At 43.7% G+C, this 19,220-nt stretch overlaps 1 protein-coding gene across 1 annotated transcript; it reads left to right on the plus strand.

The window, feature by feature from the left end:
* Positions 1 to 1,116: 1,116 nt before the first annotated feature.
* On the plus strand, positions 1,117 to 18,048 carry LOC136837947 (WD repeat-containing protein 44-like). Its single transcript, XM_067102815.1, has 6 exons — positions 1,117 to 1,268; positions 4,207 to 4,319; positions 4,963 to 5,064; positions 16,856 to 17,006; positions 17,228 to 17,297; positions 17,942 to 18,048. Exons 2-6 carry the CDS (start codon positions 4,210 to 4,212, stop codon positions 18,046 to 18,048), a joined length of 540 nt encoding a protein of 179 aa, XP_066958916.1. The 5' UTR covers positions 1,117 to 1,268; positions 4,207 to 4,209.
* The last annotated feature ends 1,172 nt before the right edge of the window (positions 18,049 to 19,220 follow it).

A 19,220-nucleotide genomic window follows, 5' to 3' on the forward strand; every position in this document is an offset into this window, starting at 1 on the left:
GGATGGCTGTCTTCCAAACCTCTGACCAGACTCCTCCCTAACATGCTGTGTGTCCTCTCTTACATACTGAGTGTGCCAGCTTCAACGGGTTATGTTGAAAGGATATTCTCAATTATGCAAAACAAGTGGACTGACACCAGGAATAGGTGCTCCATTGAGCTCATTAAATCCGAACTCCTTGTAACCCTTAATTTCGAACAGAGTTGTGCTGACTTTCTCGCAACCATTGAGCAGGATAAAAGGCTTCTTGCTGCAGCAAGGAGCAACACAAAATATTCATGGAAAAAGTAGGAATCCTGGGAATGACCAACATGCTTGGTGTATTTCCTTGATTCACTGAAAGTTTGTATGATGTTACTTTTAAATGGCTATTTGTATTGTAGTTCAGCAGTGGGAATGAATCCTGTATTTTCTTTTGTATATTACTGAAAGAATAAAATAAACTTGAAGGTATATAATATAATATGATATTTTTCATTGTGTCACAGAATGTCATTTTGTTTTTATTTTCTATAGACTTGTCAGTTGTCACTTCAGTGATAATTGACAACCTCAAAGCAAGCTTCTAGTCCTCATCAAATATGAAACATCTCTTCCTCACCCTCATGTTAGCTGCACAAAAAGGCTAGAATGCGCCAGAAATAGGACACATTTCAAAATTTTCTTGGGAGCTCCCAGCACGACCCGAAACCCAGCTGAAAAGACTTGCTCCATTCGCCATAACTTTTCCTCCTTATACAACTCCCAGGTACTATATGTTCTGTATTTTTCTGAGCTCAAGGTGGCAACCCTAGCCACAGGTTTTGAGGAAGTAGGTGCAACAGCACTTCTTCCCAAAATAAGTGAAGAAAGGCGTTCATTTCTTCGAACAAACTGGATGTTCGAAAGACACGTCGGCAATTCAATTAAGTTCTGATAAAATGACACTATAATATATGAAAAGGGCGCTCGCTGCTTGGGAAGAAGAAGAAGCCTTCGTGGAAATAAGTAGGTGACGACGAGCCTAAAGTATTTTTGCTAACCAGTCTTGGCAGACTTGTCCGTTTGTTGACGGTATATATGTTCGTGTTTTTCTTTCGTGATTGTTGGTTTTTTTCTGCCCACAGGTATATTCAGTGAGTGGTCAGGAGGCACGAAATGTCTGTCCCGTCTGTTTGTGTGACGTCGGGTGACGAGCCTAAAGTGTTTCGCTTTGTTTACATCCATAAACGTCAGTCGGCGTCAGTGACTACATATATAAGTTTTTGCGTCTTGTCTCTTCGTCGACGGTAGGTGTTTTCGTATTTATCTTTCATGATGATTGTTTTCCGCCTGGAGTAAAGCTGCTGCGGGTATATTACTCGACTTGTGAGGTCGCAGGAAGTGTTTGTGTGATGAGCCTCTCAGCCATTTCTGAGAGCTGGATTTCTGGTGACCTCAGGGAGGTAGGCTAGTTTCAGTTTTGACCTTCCGTGTTATAGATAGTTTATTATAAGTATTCAGCAGGTTCAAAATTGTGATTTTGCTATTATGAAACGGTATTTGGGTAATTCTAAGCCCGCTGTCTGCGGTGAGGTAGCCTATGGCAGTTGACGTTTTTCTATAGAACTTGACCTGCTGCACAAGAATTTCAAGTAAAATGTTGTCGGTCGGCTGTAACTAAAGCGTAACTGACCCTCGAAGACTGCACACCGGTACCGTGGGTCCCCTGCACTGGCGCGTACAGCTCAAGGGTAAATTACAGTTTAGCTGCAGCCGACGGGCAAAATATTACCCTAAACTCATGCAAAGCAAGCAAAGCAACACTGAAAAACGTCAACTGCCACAGGCTACCTCAACTACACACTAACCGTTGCTTGCCATCGGGGCGAAGAAACGTAAACGGTAAACAAATCCGCCATTTTGGGTTATGTAACCACTAGGGAGCCATATGTTCAGCAGGGGAAAGGAGAGGTACTGCACAAAAGGTACAAGTTGGTAAAGTGACGTAGGACTGTTATGTAGAAACATGGCGGTAAATGACAGTTACCCAAAAATAATAATGCTCCTACATGAAAAGCACTAAAACCTAATAACACCAAAAACACAGGTGACCTAACTACCTACTAATAAAGAAGATAGTTTAGGAACCTTACCTTAAAGGGGTGGAGGGTACAATTCAGCTGCCGCCTTTACAAATGCGTGGAGCCTCGTCTTCGGGTCATCAAAGTGGATTTTAAAATGGGCTACTGCCAAGTACCCGACGAAGTTGTACCTCCTACGGCCGTACCTAGGCGTCGTCTCACGAAGTTCCCTCCACCTCCTCTCAATAGTATTTGTATGCGCACCAGTTACTGGGTCCACAAAGTTCATGGAGTGATTGACGGTTAAGTGCACGTAGCCTTCGTCCTTCAGGCAGTCATAAGCTCTCCAGCAATCAGATACAATAGTTGTCCCCAGTACAATGTAGTCCTTATAACTAAGGTAGCAATTGACACAGGTAAGAGGCAAATTGCACTTGGTTACAGGCTCAGAGGAGCGGGAGGTTCCGGGGGTGACGTCCGTCATCATGCTGGGTTGAAGAGTGAGTGAACTGTGCCGGTGAACTGCACCGGAACAGGGTAGGAAGGATGAAGTTGGGGGTGCTAAAAGTGTATTTCTGCTTTCAGTTTTGGGGTAGCGGAACGGCGCTGCGCGCCTTATCCGCATTTTTTAAAATAATCTGGCAGGCTCGTATGCTCTGGCAAGCGGTAATATTGTGCTGTGCGCGCCAACCACAGGGCTTACAAATTATGTAAAAAAAAGTTTTCTGTTAAGGTCACTGAGAGAAAGTGGTAGCGAAACGTCCTGCAAGACCCTTCTCCTCCTACCCCATATTCATGCTTCAGGTGTCTGCCGACAAATGTAAAGTAATATTGTAAGTTATTTATGGTAAAATCATGTTGCGAAGAGACGTCAATATATTTGTGAACGGAAAAGTACTGGAAGAACGTTGTAGGCACAAGCTACAACGAATAGGAAACGGTTATAAAACAGTTGAGCAAAAGGAATACATGTAACTGAGTTTATGTATCCCCCAAATTCTCCACCTGGGTGAAATGTAATGTTGGGGTAACGTTGCAACGTGATTGGTTGGGTACAGCCACCCGCCAAAAAACCCACCAACAACTCTCTCAGTTGGAGGCATTGGATGAACCGAAAGCTCCCCTGTAAGACCACAGCATGCGTGACATGGCCTGGAATCAGCAGTAGTAGTGATATGTGAAAAGTACCTTTGTAATGGCTTTCGCGCTGATCATTTATTCCCCTTATTTTTACGCTTGTTTTTCGTTTTCCAAATGACGTATATAACTGGAAATACAACAATAAGTTGCCCAAACCTTTTCCCAAGTTATTTACCCCACCCAGAACCCTGATTCCCAACGGGTCCCCTCACCGTGAGCTATTCTCGAAAGTGTTTTTACCCACCCAGGACCCAGATTCCCAACCGGTCCCCCTTACCGTCGGCTACAGTTCTAAGGTAAATTACAGCTTAATTACAGCCAAGCGACAAAATATTACTTTAAATTCTTGTTCAGCAAGTAAAGTTCTATAAAAAATGTCAACTGCCATAACCTAGCCCACCGCGACAGCCGGCTTAGATCTACCGTTATTTATATAGACTGCAGATTTTCATGATGCTCTTGTAAGTGGCTATTAGGCTACTGATGCTTCCTGTCAGGTTCTTCTGGGCTTGAGAATGAATGTGTTCAGGAATTTCTGACATTGCTTACATAAATAAAGGGATGTTTAAGGTGTTACTTACAAGGAACCACAATGATCTCATTTTAAGTTTTGTTGAAGGAATGGTCCTTGATTTAGAGGTTTTATTTATGAGCATTCTGTTTTCCTATGATATTTATGCTACCAACTAAGCAGAAATGACAGGATCTGTTAATAAGCTAATGAATAGGACCTGCTGTACATGAAATGGAAAATTAATGAAATTCCTTGAACAATGGAAAATTAATGTGGATCTTAATTCGACTTGAACAACCTTGAAGGAGGAGATTTAAATGAATAATTAATTTGGGTTTTTGATGTAAAACTCAATAATAATGCATTGTATTTGTTTTGACGATTTTCGATGATGTTAAGTTCAGTAGAAGAAAACCCCCGTAAAAACCGGGGACCACCTGTATTTGCTGGTGAAGGTTTTTGGTGAAGGTTTTTAGATTATTAGTTTTATATTGATATTCTTTTTTTCAGGAAATGTTAGGGGAAGTAATTACAACACCACTCCTCCAGGATGCTAAAGAGTGTTTGTCACACGTGAACCCTCTCTCTCTTCATAGCATGGGGCTCACCAGTGAATATGATAGGTAAGATTTATTGAAGTTTTGATCAGTTCCTGAAGAATGAATTGGGATTCATCTGTTGATGGATTAATTCCCATGCGTGGGGGTTTCATAGAGAGCATTGTTTATTTTTGCTTAGTTGTATAAGGATATTAGTAGCGTATATGTCTAATTCTTCTAAATAAGGAGAATGTCATAAGTATCAGATTAATGTAGCAGCATGTAAGTGTAGTGTTTTCATCAACCAGACTAACTAGAAGATAGTCTGACAGAAACATGACATGACATTCCAAGTTTTAGTCACAATTTAAAGGAATGCATTTTAGCAAAGCGTGCCTCGATGAATGGCGGGAAGTTGACAGCCACAAACTACAAACGCCTGCTTCCCAGCTTAAACAACAGGCACAAAAGAATACATATATACATTATTTCTAAGTGATGTTTCTCATTCATTGGCAATACATATCAGTAAGTGGAAAGGTAAAGCATGTGGTGAGAGTGTCAGGAATATTTTAGCTGCATACACAGTATTGGTGGTCATCAGAGACTGTTAGTAATCCTTGCATTCTCCGGATGAATGTCATATCAGTAAAGGAACCTAAGAAAATTTTCTACAGTAATTTTCAAGTTATCATGTTCTTTAATACTTTGTGATTTCTTTTGACAGTAACTCAGAAGTTGATGGGCAGGAATCACATGAAGCAAGTATCTTAGATGTAAATATAAAGAAACTCCCTGAAGCAGATGGTTCTGCAGTGAAAAACAAAATGCAAGTTTTTGATTGGTGCTTTTGTGTCATTGGAAAGGTTACTTGTAGATTTTCTTTCATGATGTATGTATCCAAGAGTTTCAATTTTCTCTGAATGGTATTTTTAGGTACAGTACAGGTTCACAGTCTTTATCTAAAACCCTTGGGGCAGCGGTGTATCAGATTTTGGAATTTTTGGGGGTTTCAGAACTGAAGCTTGCTCTGTAAATACACAAGTACAATTTATCTGCAACAAAAACATTCTGTAAAACTCAAAACTGTACAGCATTAAAAATAACCGCAATTTGCGTATACAGTCATGTATTATCCAGTCTCGTGTATCTTGCAATCCTTATAATTTTGTCACAGAACATGATTTCGGCAAATATATTGTGTATAGTGCAAGGTGCATTTTTGGTAGACTACACAAGGCCATGTTTTATATGTGTTTATTTTTTAGTAGGTTATATTAGGCTAGACTTCCTATGCTTGTATCAGTTTTGTTAGATTCCATTGTTAATACATAATATATATATATCTAAGTTCCTTATAACTAATTAGTAGGCCTAGGACCAGAAGTTTGGTAGGTTAGGTGCAAACCTCCGTACATTCAGCCAGGTATACAAAACTTGTGGCTTGTCCAAGAATTTATTACTATTACGGGCTGCTGAAAAGCAAGAGCCCGTGTCAGCACAAGGCTGACTAAATCTAACTGGTAGTCGTTCATTACTATTTGTTAAAATTAAGTCACTTACTGTTGCATGCAAAACACTGGCATGAACAACAGCGAGTACTGACACAACTGAATCAAGAAGCAGCTGTTTACTGATGTTAGTTACTGTAACTAACATTGAGAAACAGCTGTTTGCCAATTTTAGTTATCATAACTAACACACATTTATTAAGAGTTGCATTACAGTTATGAATTTGTTAAAAATTAGCTAATTTTCAATGGTGATTTCAATAAATAACAAAATTCTTATTAATCCTTCACTCAGTGGCAGTGGAGCAGGTCAGCTAAGTGTACCACTAAATTTAAGTTTTATATAAGTAACTTACCCAGTAATTACTTAGCCAAGAGTTTCTACTTGAACGGCAGCTAGAATTTGTTAGTGTAGGTGACTAGACCCCACCCAGTTTGGGCTAAGAGAGAGGAACAACACTGCCAACAAGACAATTTGTTCCTGCCGCTCATAGAGTCTACGTCTGGTGTTGACGAAGTACCTTGGTTTTTTTGATTCATTGGTTTCTTCCCATTTAGTGAAGTATTTTTGTTACGGTAGCCTTTCGGCATTGTTATTTGATGTTGACTTTCTTTGACGTTTTTCACAATTGTGACATTCAAGCTAGTTTAGGCATGTCTGACACTAGTTCTAGTTTCTGGTATTGCAGTAAAGGCTGTAATACCTGGATGACAAAATTGACATATGATTCTCATATTATGTGTACCAATTGCAGAGGGCAGGTTTGCTCTATTAATTTGACTTGTGACGAGTGCAGGAATGGGGAACAGTAATGGAAGACAGTAGCTTCACATTTAGCTAAATTAGAGAGGGACCGAAAGAGAAAAGCGGCTGCTAAAGCCGGCGGGAAAATAGTTAGTCTCTGACACCTAAATCTAACAGTACGATATTACTGTTATTTCACCTGTTGTTAACCCTTCCCCACCTGCATCAATTCTTTCTTCTAAACCACCTACTCCTCCTGGCTCCAATACTTCTGAACCTGATTGCTTTACCAGCCTTGAAAATAAATTTCATCAACGGTTGAATTTGGTAGTGAGTACAGTGGCCCAGTTAGGGGTGCCAGTGCGTGTCCTGTTGGACAAATTGGAAAAGAGTGATAAAAGTGAAGTGTCAGTGGAGGAGGTGGCTGCTCGTCCCACTGATTCTCCTAGGCAACAGTCCCTGCCATGCTCCCCTCTACCTGGGAGGAGGCATACTGGTAGCCCAAGGGAGGTCAGTGGGGTATGCCCACGGGCAGTCGTCTCCTCAGTCCAACAGGCCTGTTGTATCCCAGGTTGCGACTAGAGACAGCTGTTGGAAAGGCGTTTCGGATGTGCTTCGGCTTTTGTCAAGCTCAGAGGAGTCCTCGCCTCATAAGAGGTGCCTTCGGCGCTTCCCTGACGAAGCTTGCTCACTTGAAGGACACTCATCGGGTAGAGATCAGTCCCTGCATCTTCCTTGCAAGAGTTTGAGGGAGCCTTCCTTCAGTCCTCAGCCTTCTTGCAGCAAGTGGGACAGTCCAGAGTGTTTCTCCTCTCCTCAGCACCAGGAGCAAAGGTTTAGACTCTCCTCTTCCTCTTGGCGGCGTTCCCCATTGGACTCTAAACGCAGTTCAAGCGAGCAGCTTCTTGTCTCGCACAAGTGCCCTGTTCTTTCCGAGCGTCCTGGATCAGCTTAGCGTCCGTTTCACGCTGAACGAGCAGCTGAGTGCCCTCAAGCAGCCAAGCGCCCAGTAGCAGCCAAGCGCCCTGAACCTCCTGAGCGCCCTGAACCTCCTGAGCGCCCAGAACCTCCTGAGCTTCCCCAAGTGCTTGAACACCCTGAAGCGCGCTATCGACCCGTTTTGGGGATTCGCTCTTCTATGAACCTTCCCTCTTCCGCTTTAGACCTGTCACTGGTTCCTTATAGCGTCAATTAGACACTATCCTGTAACTTCTTCAATAACCTTCAGCGCTGACAGCTCCTGAGCTAAACCCGGTATTGTCTCCGATCTCTTCTGATGATGATGTTGATCAGGACTCAACCTCGACTCCGTACACGTCCCCGCGCAAATTCCTTCTTCAGCAATTCCCGGACTTTTTCACACCTGCTGCTCCTTCCTCTCCAGCTTCGTCTTTCATGATGAGTAACCAGCCTTCGGACTGTGAGACTTCCTAAGATGGTTCTCTCTTCCTCGTCGAAGAAAGCTCTAAGCGAGGTGGAGAATTGGCTTTCTGAGAAGAGGGAACAAGGGAAGCCCTGCTTTAGCGTACCACCCTCACGTTTTGCACGTATGCGCTGTTTGTCCTACGCGATGGGAGAAGCTCCTTCCCTGGGAGTGGCTGCCTCCTCCCAGGGGAACTTCTCGGCACTCATCAACTCGGGACGAAGATCTGCTCTCGCTTCTTGCAGGGTTTTCTTTTCAGCTCAGGAGAAGGACCATTTGTTGACTCTTTTTAAATCTTTGGAAGTTTTGTTTTCTTGACTGGTGTGTAGGTGTGGTTGCCAAGAAAATTCAGGATCCCACTCTTCCAAGAGACAACTCTCCGGAACTTCTTAATTTTAATTTTCCTCTCCTGTGCTGAAAAGGCAATTAGGGATGGTTCCCAGGAACTAGCTGCCCTTTATGCTATGGGCGTTTTAAAAAAATGAGAACTTTGGGTTACTTTCATGTCGAAAGGTGTGACGACTCCACAGAAATCGGCTCTTCTGTCTTCCCTGCTTGACAAATGGCACTTATTCCCACAATCCACAGTAAGGAAGCCTACTCAGGAAGTCAATGCAGGATCTTCTGACCCAATCAACTCAGCGCCAAAGGGATTGGCCTACCTTCTCTGCCAAAACCACCTCCCCTCTTCAGCCTCGGCCCTTTCGTGGAGGCAAACAGAGGCCCCAGTCCAGATCTCGAGGGACAGTTAGGTTTGCGTCAGTGCCAGGCTACGTCTCTTCTGGGGGAGATGGAGCAACAGAGGGGCGGATCAGTGGGTAGTGAAAATACTAAAGGAGGGATACTCCATCCCCTTCAAGGAGAGGCCGCCCTTGACCAGTACTCCCGTCATATTGACGGCTTACTCCATAGGATCGGAGAGATATTCGGCTCTCTCAAAGGAGGTTTCCTCTCTCCTGAACAAAGAAACCACAGAAGTAGTAAAGAATGTAATATTGAAGGGCTTCTACAATCGTCTTTATGTAGTGCCCAAAGCTTCAGGAGGTTGGAGGCCAGTGCTCGATGTAAGTGTGTTGAATGTCTTCATAAAATAGACAAAATTCGACACTGGGACCACTCATTCAGTTCTTGTGTCCATCCGTCAGAGAGATTGGATGATCTCCCAGGACATGCAAGATCCACATTTTCATATTCTGATCCACATAGACTCATGGAAATACCTCAGATTATTATTTGAGAATAAAGTCTATCAGTTCCAAGCACTTTGTTTCAGTCTCTCGACTGCCCCACAGTTATTCACTCTAGTGTTGGCTCCCCTGGCGGGATAGCTACATCTAGCAGGAGTAAGTATTGCTATATCTGGACAATTGGTTACTCAATTCGACCATGGAGCAGCATTGCATGGAGGACTTGCAGAAGACTTGTTTTAACTCAAGAATTGGGACTTTTACTGAATCACGAGAAGTCGCAGATGACCCCCACTCAGAAGATTCTCTATTTTGGGGGTTCAGATAGACTCTCCTGAGTTTTCAGGCTTCTCCGTCACTCAAGAGAGAAGAAGACCGCCTGAGGAAAGTAGACCTGCTCCTCTCACTTTGCTCATGCTCTGCCACTCAGTGGATGTGTCTCTTGGGTATGCTGGCTTCTCTGGAACAGTTGGTAAAACTAGGGAGGCTACATATGAGACCACTCCAGTTTTACCTAAGAGCTTGCTGAGATTGGAAGGTTCATCAAGATCATCACTTCTTTCCGATGACTTCAGAAATAAAGGAGGATCTGCGGTGGTGGAGGTCGAAAGAAAAACTCACAGAAGGGAAATCTCTTCTCCCGGTGAGCCCCGACCTAGACTTCTTTTCCAACATGTCGAATCTAGGTTGGTAACCTAGAAGTCTCCGGAAGGTGGTCCTCAGAGGAGAAGAAACTTCATATCAACATAAAGGAGTTAAAAGCGATACATCTGGGTCTGCACCACTTTGCAATAGAGGTCCGCCACAGGATGGTGGAGGTCCATGCGGACAACACCACGGCCTTGGTGTACATGAATCATCAAGAGGGAACCCACTCGTTTTCTCTCTGGGAAGTAGTGAGGGACCTTCTATGCTGGGCGGATCTGAACCAAACTTGTTTGGTTACTCGTTTCATTCAGGGCAAGTGCAATGTCCTGGCGGACGAATTGAGTTGTCAGAATCAAATTCTGCCCACAGAATGGACTCTAGATCTTCTATGTCTTCCAGCCTTTGGAATCTATGGGGTCAGCTGACCATAGATTTATTTGTGACATCCAGAAACCACTGCCTGCCTCTATTCTGCTCCCCTTTCCTGGACCCACTAGTTTGTGCAACGGATGTGATGATACTAGACTGTCCAACCTGGATCTTCACACCTTTCCTCCATTCAGGATGATTTGAGAGGTACTAAAGAAGTTCCGCTCTTACTGCAATGTAAGAATGACACTCATTGCCCCCTTCTGAAGGATTGGTTCCCAGACATGCTCAATCTCCTCGTAGACTTCCCAAGACGCCTCCCCGAGATTCCAAGTCTTCTCAGACAACCCCACTTCAGGAAGTTCCATCAAAGTCTGTCCTCTCTGGCCGTGACAGGATTTCAACTGTCTGCAAGCTCATCCTAGCGAAAGGGTTTTCTAAGTCATTGGCGGAGGCTATCGCCAAATATCTAACAGGCCAAGTGGTCAGTGTTTAGGATTTGTTGTAGAAGAAACAAAGTTTCCTCTTAACATCTATCGCTCAAACAGCAGATTTCCTTTTTCTATTTGAGATCTTCTAATGGCTTGTCTGCTTTGACAATAAAGGGCTATAGAGCAATGCTTGTCTCTGTTTTTCGCCATAGAGGGCTTAATATTTTGAACGATCAAGATTTGTCCGATCTCATTAAATCCTTTAATATCTCCAAGTCTAGAAAAGAGGAGACCTTCTCTTGGAATCTTCATGTAGTCATTAAGTGGCTTGCTAGTCCTTGATTTGAGCCTATGAGTTCTTCCTCACTAAGGGATCTGACATGGAAGACTTTTTCTAGTGGCCTTAGCCACAGCAAAAAGAATAAGTGAACTTCTTGCAATAGATGAAAGGATTGGTTTTTCTCAAGGGGATGCGGTTTGCTCCCTCTTGTTAGGATTCTTAGCAAAGAACGAGAACCCATCTCATCCTTGGCCTCGTTCTATCACAGTTAAAAGTTTAACGGATAACCTAGGTATGGGAGAGGAAGAGAGAGACCTGTGTCTGGTACAAGCCCTCAGGTACTATTTACATCGTACAGAGAAGATTAGAGGACAGTTCAGTAATCTGTGGTGTTCCGTGAAGAATCCTTCTAGACCTTTGTCGAAGAACGCTTTTAAAGGATAGAGCACACAATGTATGGGCAGTTGCCACTTTTGTAGCTTTCAAGCACAACCTTTCCCTCTGTGATCTTACAAGCAACATATTGGGAGTGCAGATCAGTATTTGCGATGTATTACTTGCGGGACGTTGAGACGATTTAGGAAAACTGCAGTGTCCTGGGACCTGTGTCCCTAATTGGCGTGGTATTGGGTTGATTATGTATGTTTTGTCAGCCTTCAGTAAGCACCTTTGTCGCAAAGCTTGTTTTATACTTCATCAGCCTTCGGAATACCCCTTTGCTGCGAAGTGGCCCACTTCAGTAGAGGCGCTTATGGCCATACTGTCATGCCGCTACAGGTTGAGATGATCACCAATCAGAGGCAGTATCTACCTGCAACAGCTCTCACACCAGGTAAGGAAACAACAAACACTTTTTCAGTGCTAGCCTAATCTGTTGTCCATGATTCCCCTCTGTCTTTCAATGTGGAATCAGCTAAGGAATTACTGGGTAAGTTACTTATATAAAAATGACATATTGCAATACACTCCCTGAACACCTGAATTAGCCCTGGTCACCTACCAGCCCGAACTACATCCCCATAGCTTTTACCCACTAAGTGGGTAATTAACTGTCAGCATTACCAACGCTTACAGGAAAATCTTGTCAAATGAGTTACCTGAAGTACCGTTGGCAACACTGCTGCAAGTCCTGGCCGAATGAGGCCGAGATCCCCAATTTGCTTTTTGTTCACCATGCTGTGTGGGTGTGTCCCACATCAGATGAACTTTTGGTCATTTAGCCCGACCTCCATTTAAGAATTTGGACAGCAGATCACGATTTGGTCTGTTTTCAACGCATTTTCTCCTGGGTGGATACTTTATTGATTGGATTTGGAACTTCTCTCCCGATTTTGACTTTGGGATCGTTACTTTGGACTCGATCAGATAAGTCAAACAAGAAGACGTCGCTGTCTGCTAGCGCCGATACTTCCACTTCGTTTACATCTTCGATGACAGAGCCTTCTACTGCTGGAGATGCTGATGCTCATCGGCCCTACACGTCCTGCAAGCGTAGGATGAGTACCCTCAAACACGATCGACATTCTGTTTGTATTTTATGTAGGAAGATGCAGTGTAGTATCAGTCAGATAGGCTGCGAGTCTTGGTCGGTAGGTCAGATGGAAGAATTATTCAAAAAGTACCCCTTCGTTGGCTGAGTCGGTTGAGCTTCAGACTGTCACTCGATGGGCCGGAGTTCAATTCCCACGGCCGGCTGATGAAGAGTTAGAGGAATTTATTTCTGGTGATAGAAATTAATTTCTCGCTATAATGTGGTTCGGATTCCACAATAAGCTGTAGGTCCCGTTGCTAAGTAACCAGTTGGTTCTTAGCCACGTAAAATAAGTCTAATCCTTCGGGCCAGCCCTAGGAGAGATGTTAATCAGCTCAGTGGTCTGGTAAAACTAAGGTATACTTTTCTTTATTCAAAAAGTTAGAGGACAAGTTACCAGCTAGTATGTCTAGTCTATTTTTTCCTAAATAGCTTTATGACTAAATTAATGGAAACTAGAGATAAGGGTGGTAGTAGGACTAGTGTTGTAGACACTAATCGTTCTTTTTCAGCCCCCCTGCCTGTTCCAGAACCAGCCCTAACAGGTGCTGGGGGTCATGGAGAACCGCAAACCTTGAAGGTAGGATCTGCCGCCCCCCCTGCCGCGGAGCAGGCAGTGTTGGCAGCAGTTCCCTCCCCCCCCTCTAAAAGCGTAAGTTCTAAGGTGGATTAGAATTAGGAATCACTCAGACGAGTAGGAATTCTACTTTAGAAAGTATTCAGGAAGAGTAGTTGAACATGCAGTCTTCTTTGGGTTCAGGTTTGGTTGGGGTCGCTAATGTTTAGGTCTTTCATTTAGATCAATCGTCGGTTTTATTTCCTGCTTCGTGCCCTGTGCAACAAAAGGTTTCCAGATCCGTGGAGGGTCGTTCAGATTTGGTTTCTGATGTATCTGGTTCTGAATTTGTTTTGTTTTTCCTTGAATACTCTTTCTTCGAAGGTTCCTTTTCCTTCGGGTTAAAATTTCTTTCGTCTTGTGTTGGTGGTAATTCTGGCGATCGAGTTTTCCCATATTCATGATCATGTCTTAAAGAATTTTCTGAATTCGATAATGATGTCTGTCAAGATTATCAGGGGCAGGGGGAACAGAACCAGTCTATTCTCTTTCTTTGAAATCTATGGCCTCTTTGGCCTCTACGCAATTTTCCCTTTTTTTTTTCCTTTTTTCCCCCATTTCCTTCTAAGCCTTCTTCCATTGCCCTTTTCAGTCTTCTTTTTCAGTCCACTCTTCAGAGGGCTCTGCAGGGTCTTTGTTGCTCATCCTGTTTTCTTGGCTTTTAACTCAGCAGAGCAAAGGCTTTTCTTGGTTCAACCCTGTGATATTAGAGCTTCAGCGGCTCCCTCTCTCTCTTTGGGGTTAAAGGAAGGGGTATTTTTAATGGATCCGTCTTCTTTATCACCTTTTGCGAATCCTGTAGTTTCTCAGGCATCCGATCTAGTTGCTTCTCTGGTGTTTGTGGAGGCATCAGCAACTCCTTATTTTCATTCTTTATAGGTTCCTAACTGTAATGTATCCTCAACGATTCTTGCAGATGCTACAGGAGTTGGTGGTTCACCTGTGCCAGTGTTCAGTGTATCAGCACCGATAGTTTCCTCAGTCTTTCCATTCTCCAGGAGAGCTGGTAATTTTCCTTCCTCTGTTACCTTGGGTCCGGTACCGCATAACTTCCCCATCAAAACTCCTTTGAGTTCAGTCCGGTTGGTACCTTCTCCATCTGTCCAACATCGGCGTTAGGTGGTTACTCCGAGTGTGGCTTCTTCCTTCTTCCCTCCTTCAGCTTCTTCTTTCTCAACTTTCCTGCAGGTTTCTCTGTCCCTCCGTCTAGGCATCCATGTAGATTCGGGGTTGATTCCGGGTCATCAAGGTCTTCAGTTCTGGATTCCCATTCTCATGCGGTTTTGATACATCCAGATTTGCGTGCTTGGGTGTTGCGGCTTCTTCCCTCTCAGGAGTGAGCGTTATCCGCCCAGGTGTTGCGTCATCCTCGTTGGGTGGTTCAGGGTTTGCGCAACTTACTTGGTGCCTCCAATATTTTCACAATTGATATGTCAGTTGTCCGTCTCACGCACCTAGGTGTGGCAAGTTCCAGGTTTTCAAGTTCGGCATTTGCTAGGGGTCCACCTGCCACTTTCCTGTTCTGGCTTGGTCTGAGGATTGTTCATTTGAAGAAGAGGATCTGGTACTGGATATTAGTTCTTCAGCTAATGAGAATGAGTATAAGCGGATGTTGGACTTCATCCACACTCTTTATCCTCAATCCAAGGTTCCAGAGGAGCCTACACTACCAAATCAAGCGATGTTCAAGTCGCAATATGTGGCAAAACCGGTAGTTGCTCAATCATCAAAGAATCTGGCTGTGTCGGGCAGGCATTGAGGGAGGCACACGTAGGTTAGTGGCTTTGATAGGGTCGAGTAAGCAGGATTCAACCTTGCTTCCTATTCAGGAGGGGTTTTAACAAGGTAGCGGGTAACCCTTCAGTGGGTATCAGGGTTCCTCTCAGCGTATCGGTTGAGGCTCTTCTCTCTCGGGTTCCTTCGTCAATTGTCTGGTCTCAGTTTCATCTAGGGAGGCTTGTATCTTGGAGGACACCTTTCGCAGCCAGTTGGAGGCCTTGTCCCACTCTATGTGGATGTGTCCGGGTTGATAGGGTTTTCTCAGACAAGATGGATATTCTCCCTCCGATCTGGTACTGCCTGAGCTGACATACCAGGTTAACATTTCGCCTGACTGTACAACGTTCTTTGGCAGAAGAGGAGGGACTTCTTTTAAAGCTTCTGCCTCACTATCCTGACATTTGGAGAGGGTTCTGTTGAGGGCGCCTTTTGCGCTCTGCAACAGTCTTTTAGGGAGGAGGATATCTCCTCCATGGTCAGTTTCGTGTAGCCGTTGTCAGCAGTAGCATCACAGCAGACTATGATTAGTGTGGCTGCTCAGGGTTCAGGGGATGTGGCCAGTATAACGAACTTGTTACTTCTAACTCATGTCTCCAGTGTTGGCAATTATGCATCGTCGAGGGTATAAAATGTTGAAGTAGAGGTGCTCCTGTCCAACAGGGAACAGCCAGTACCCACTTGGAGAAGCCTCTTAGAAAGACTGTTTCTCTCTCTCTCTCTCTCTCTCTCTCTCTCTCTCTCTCTCTCTTAATTCCAGGGTCTTGTTGTCTCCACATGCTTTTCTCTTCAGGTATATCTCAGGAATCAAGAATGCAGGTATAGTCTGGCACGATTCTCGCTTGTTGGATCTTCTGTGATAGTCAGAAGAGGCGCATCTGACATCCGGAAGGTCTATAGTCTCCCCTCCCCAACCTTGGATGAACCCAGGCTTCAGGCCTCTGGAGGGATCGGGAACGAGAGGAGTAATAATCTTTGGGAACTCAGGGCTGTAAAGGAACCCCTCGGGTGTTTTTCAGTCCTAGTGCGCACCAGAGTAGTGGGTCTGCTTTGCGACATCGTAACTGCCGTTTCATATCTGAGAACTCGTGAGGAACAAGATCATTAGAACTTTAGAGGTGTACGGTTTCCGCCATTTGGTCTCATTCATCAGGTAATCAGGAATTGCGGGAGTGTCAAGGCGTCTATGACTCTAGCTCCTGAAGGCCATAACGATCTTGGTTTCCGGAACTCCTAATGCTCCTTACAGAAGTTCCGATGTTCCCTCTCATGCGGAGAATCTTCTAGATAACCGCAGTCTCACCATTGTCATCCAAACTCTTGTGTGATGAACTTAGTTGCAGGTGACAGCTGAGCAAACAGCTAGACAGACCAGACTCTCTAAAGCTATGTCTAGACAGCGTTTCTTTCAGCTTGAGAAAGTCACCCGTAAGCTTTACCATGTCAGCTGGACATGTGAAAGTCGGTGTTGTAAGGAAGGTCATTCCATCTATAGGCCTGCCATAACCAAAATAGCTGATTTTCTCTTATTCCTTCAGAAAGTCAAGATTCTTACGTTTTCGCTACTGCTAGCTACCGCTCAGCACGTAGCAGTACGTTTTTCCATCTCCCGAAAATTTCTAGTAGTAAGATCTAATATGATTTATGTTCCTTTAAGTTTAACATCCAGTCTTGCCAACTCCGGTTCCTTCATGAGATTTGTTGGAAGTTCTAACGTTAAGACAACTGATTAGGTGTTTTCTTTCTTTTGGCTTTAGCTGCAGATAGAACGGTGGGCGAGTTTGGGAAGTTTTCTACGCTGGTTTCCTAAGGCGGGAAATGATATGTATTTCTCTTCTTCCGGAATTCATGGCAAAGACAGAGTCGGAGGCTAAAACTCTGCCGTTCGAGTAGAAACTCTTAACTAAGTAATTACTGGTTAAGTATATATAAAACTTTATTTTATCTTAAAAATGTCTTGTTGTAGGTGTGGCTGAAGAAACTAAAAATATGCAGGATGCAAAATGTTTTGGAAGAGGCAAAAGCAACATCTGAAACTGGCAATATCATACTTCTACTTCATTTAATATACTGCGTTGCATTTTTAAACCCAGTTTATTACAGGACGCAGCTCAAAAAATTCCTCGGACGAAAGATGGAATCTACTGTAAGCAAGGCCCGCTCTTTAGCACATGAAGTTTCCCATAGACATCATGAAAAAGAAGATGTTTTTGAAGATGATACTCCAGCTCTTGATACTATGCAGTGTGTTAAGGTATTGCAACCTTCTATATTTGCATTGAAACAGTTTCATTTTTAGATGAAATACTGTTGCAGCCTAATACTTAATGATATAACACTCTCATTGTAGTACAGCCCAGCCCAAATATAGTTTAACAAGACCTCACACCCATAACCCAGTGTATGGAAATGGGTGTGTTTAAAGCAATCATATATCTCAAGTAAATTTCAAGATTTTTCTTGTTTTATTTCCAGATCAAAACTGCCCATAGCCACAAAGGGCCTTATGAATTTGACAAAATGTATGCACAACAAGAGATTACAGGTACGTTAATGCTTTTAATTACAATATTGAGTTTTATGTAAATGCTGGAGTGTAGGTTAAAAGTAACTGAAACTATCCACAACTGTAGTGTTATCAAGGATTATTTAGGTACTCCTCATCTTTGGTGAAGGTAACTGGGGAGAAAAATTTGTGTAGATGTTGAAGAATGCACTAATGTACTGTTAATAGCCTCAGTGTAAAAAATGGTTGCGATAATATTCAGAGTTACATGAATGATTACCAATCTTCCATCTTTCAGGATTCCCATTTGGAAAGAACTTTTATGTGTGCTATGTTTCGCATTAAGTAGACTTTTTATATAAGTAACTTAGCAAGTAATTACATTGTTATTAGTTTCACTTCCTTGGCAGCTAAAATTCTGAAATTCACGGGTCGTGCTATTTTGTTTTGGTTAGGCAACTATCCTTGCCCACCTTCGGGGAAAAAGAGGAACAGTTAGCAAAAGAGTTTGTTTGTTTCTGATAGCTGTACACCAGTTGTTAGGAGCAGCTGATTCTATTTTGGAATTCGTCTCTCCTGTTGTTTTTTCATCGTTTGGTGAAGTATTCTGTATTGGTAGCCTTTTCAGCACATTTAGATAGTGATAGATCCTTAATTGTGACTTTAGCTGATTTGACTTTCAGCTTTTGGTTTTGCAGCAAAGGCTCCAGTATTCATTGAACCAAGGAATCTTATGACTCACATACAGTTTGCACAGGCTGTAGGTGACGAGTATGTTCTGAAGAGTTAACTTGTAGCTAATGTGTTGATTGGGACTTAAAGAGATGGAAGACTTTGAAATCACATATGAATAAACTGGCTGTGGACAAGAAGAGAAAAGCTACTGCTAGAGAGACCAGTAAATCTTTAGCTAGCAGGAATCTCAGTTCTGTTATTGATAATGTTGACATCAGTATTGACGTTCCTGTGATTTCTGTTAATCCCATTAGTGATCCCTCTCCTGTGAAACCCTCCCCTTTACCTGGCTCTTGTGCTTCCAAACCCAACCCCATGACCAGCCTCAAGTTAAAGATCTATAAAAGATTTGAATTGATCGTTGAATCCATTGCAAAGTTAGCTTCGTCTGTCAAAGTTCTTATGGATAACGAGTGATTTGGAGCGCCCTGTAGCGCCCAGTGCTAGCGTTGTGTTGGTGGAGCACGCAGTAGTGCCCAGTGCAAGTGAATTGTTGGTAGGCAAAGGTCAATGACAACTCTCCTAAACCTGGGAGGAGTCAGACTGGTAGCCTGAGGGAGGTCGGTGGCGTCTGCCCTCAATGGTAGTTGCCCCCTCGGTTGAACATGTTGCCAAATCCCAGGTTACAGCCAAACGCCATTGGAAAGGCTTTTTGATGGACGCTCATTGTCTTTCCTCGAGTTTGGAGGATTCCTCTCCAAAGCGGCAGTGGCACTTTGTAGATGAGTCACATGCACTGAAAAGACATGCAAGTGGCATTTTGTGTTCTCCTCCAGTGCCTTGCAAGAAGTTTAAGAGTGCAATACCCTGGATAGTCCTCAGTCTTTTGTGTAGTGGTTAGGACAGTCCAGAGCAATTTTCTTCAGTTCCTCCTGTAGTAGAGAGTTAGGAAGGGTCTTCTAAGTGCTTGGTGTTTTGTAAACGCTTGGCTTCTTGCAGAGTATCTTCTTCTGAGCATCTCCTAGCGCCAGAGCCTGCTTTGGCTCCCGAGCGCCCAGTAGTGACAAAGACTCCTGCTGTCATCGATCCCCCTTCTTCTCATAAGCGCTAGAGAGTGCCTGAGCGCCCGTGTTTGTCCAATGGCTCTGTGTCTCCTGAGATTCCAGTCACTTCGAAGCACCCAAGGTCAGCTGGGCACCCTTCTTCCACAGTCGATGCTTCTCTTGCTCCTGCTCCAGCTCCTGCAGTTGTTTGAGCTTCATCTGCCCCTCAGTCTAGTCTGCTTCA

This window comes from Macrobrachium rosenbergii, unplaced genomic scaffold (genome assembly GCF_040412425.1).
Source record: "Macrobrachium rosenbergii isolate ZJJX-2024 unplaced genomic scaffold, ASM4041242v1 13902, whole genome shotgun sequence".
NCBI lineage: Eukaryota > Metazoa > Arthropoda > Malacostraca > Decapoda > Palaemonidae > Macrobrachium > Macrobrachium rosenbergii.

Coding starts and splice junctions, on each gene's coding strand:
- LOC136837947 (XM_067102815.1), top strand. CDS start 4,210: ATGTTAGGGGAAGTAATTACAACACCACTCCTCCAGGATGCTAAAGAG. Junction 5,065..16,855: donor TCTGCAGTGAAAAACAAAAT/GCAAGTTTTTGA, acceptor AGTTTATTACAG/GACGCAGCTCAAAAAATTCC. Junction 17,007..17,227: donor ATACTATGCAGTGTGTTAAG/GTATTGCAACCT, acceptor TTTTATTTCCAG/ATCAAAACTGCCCATAGCCA.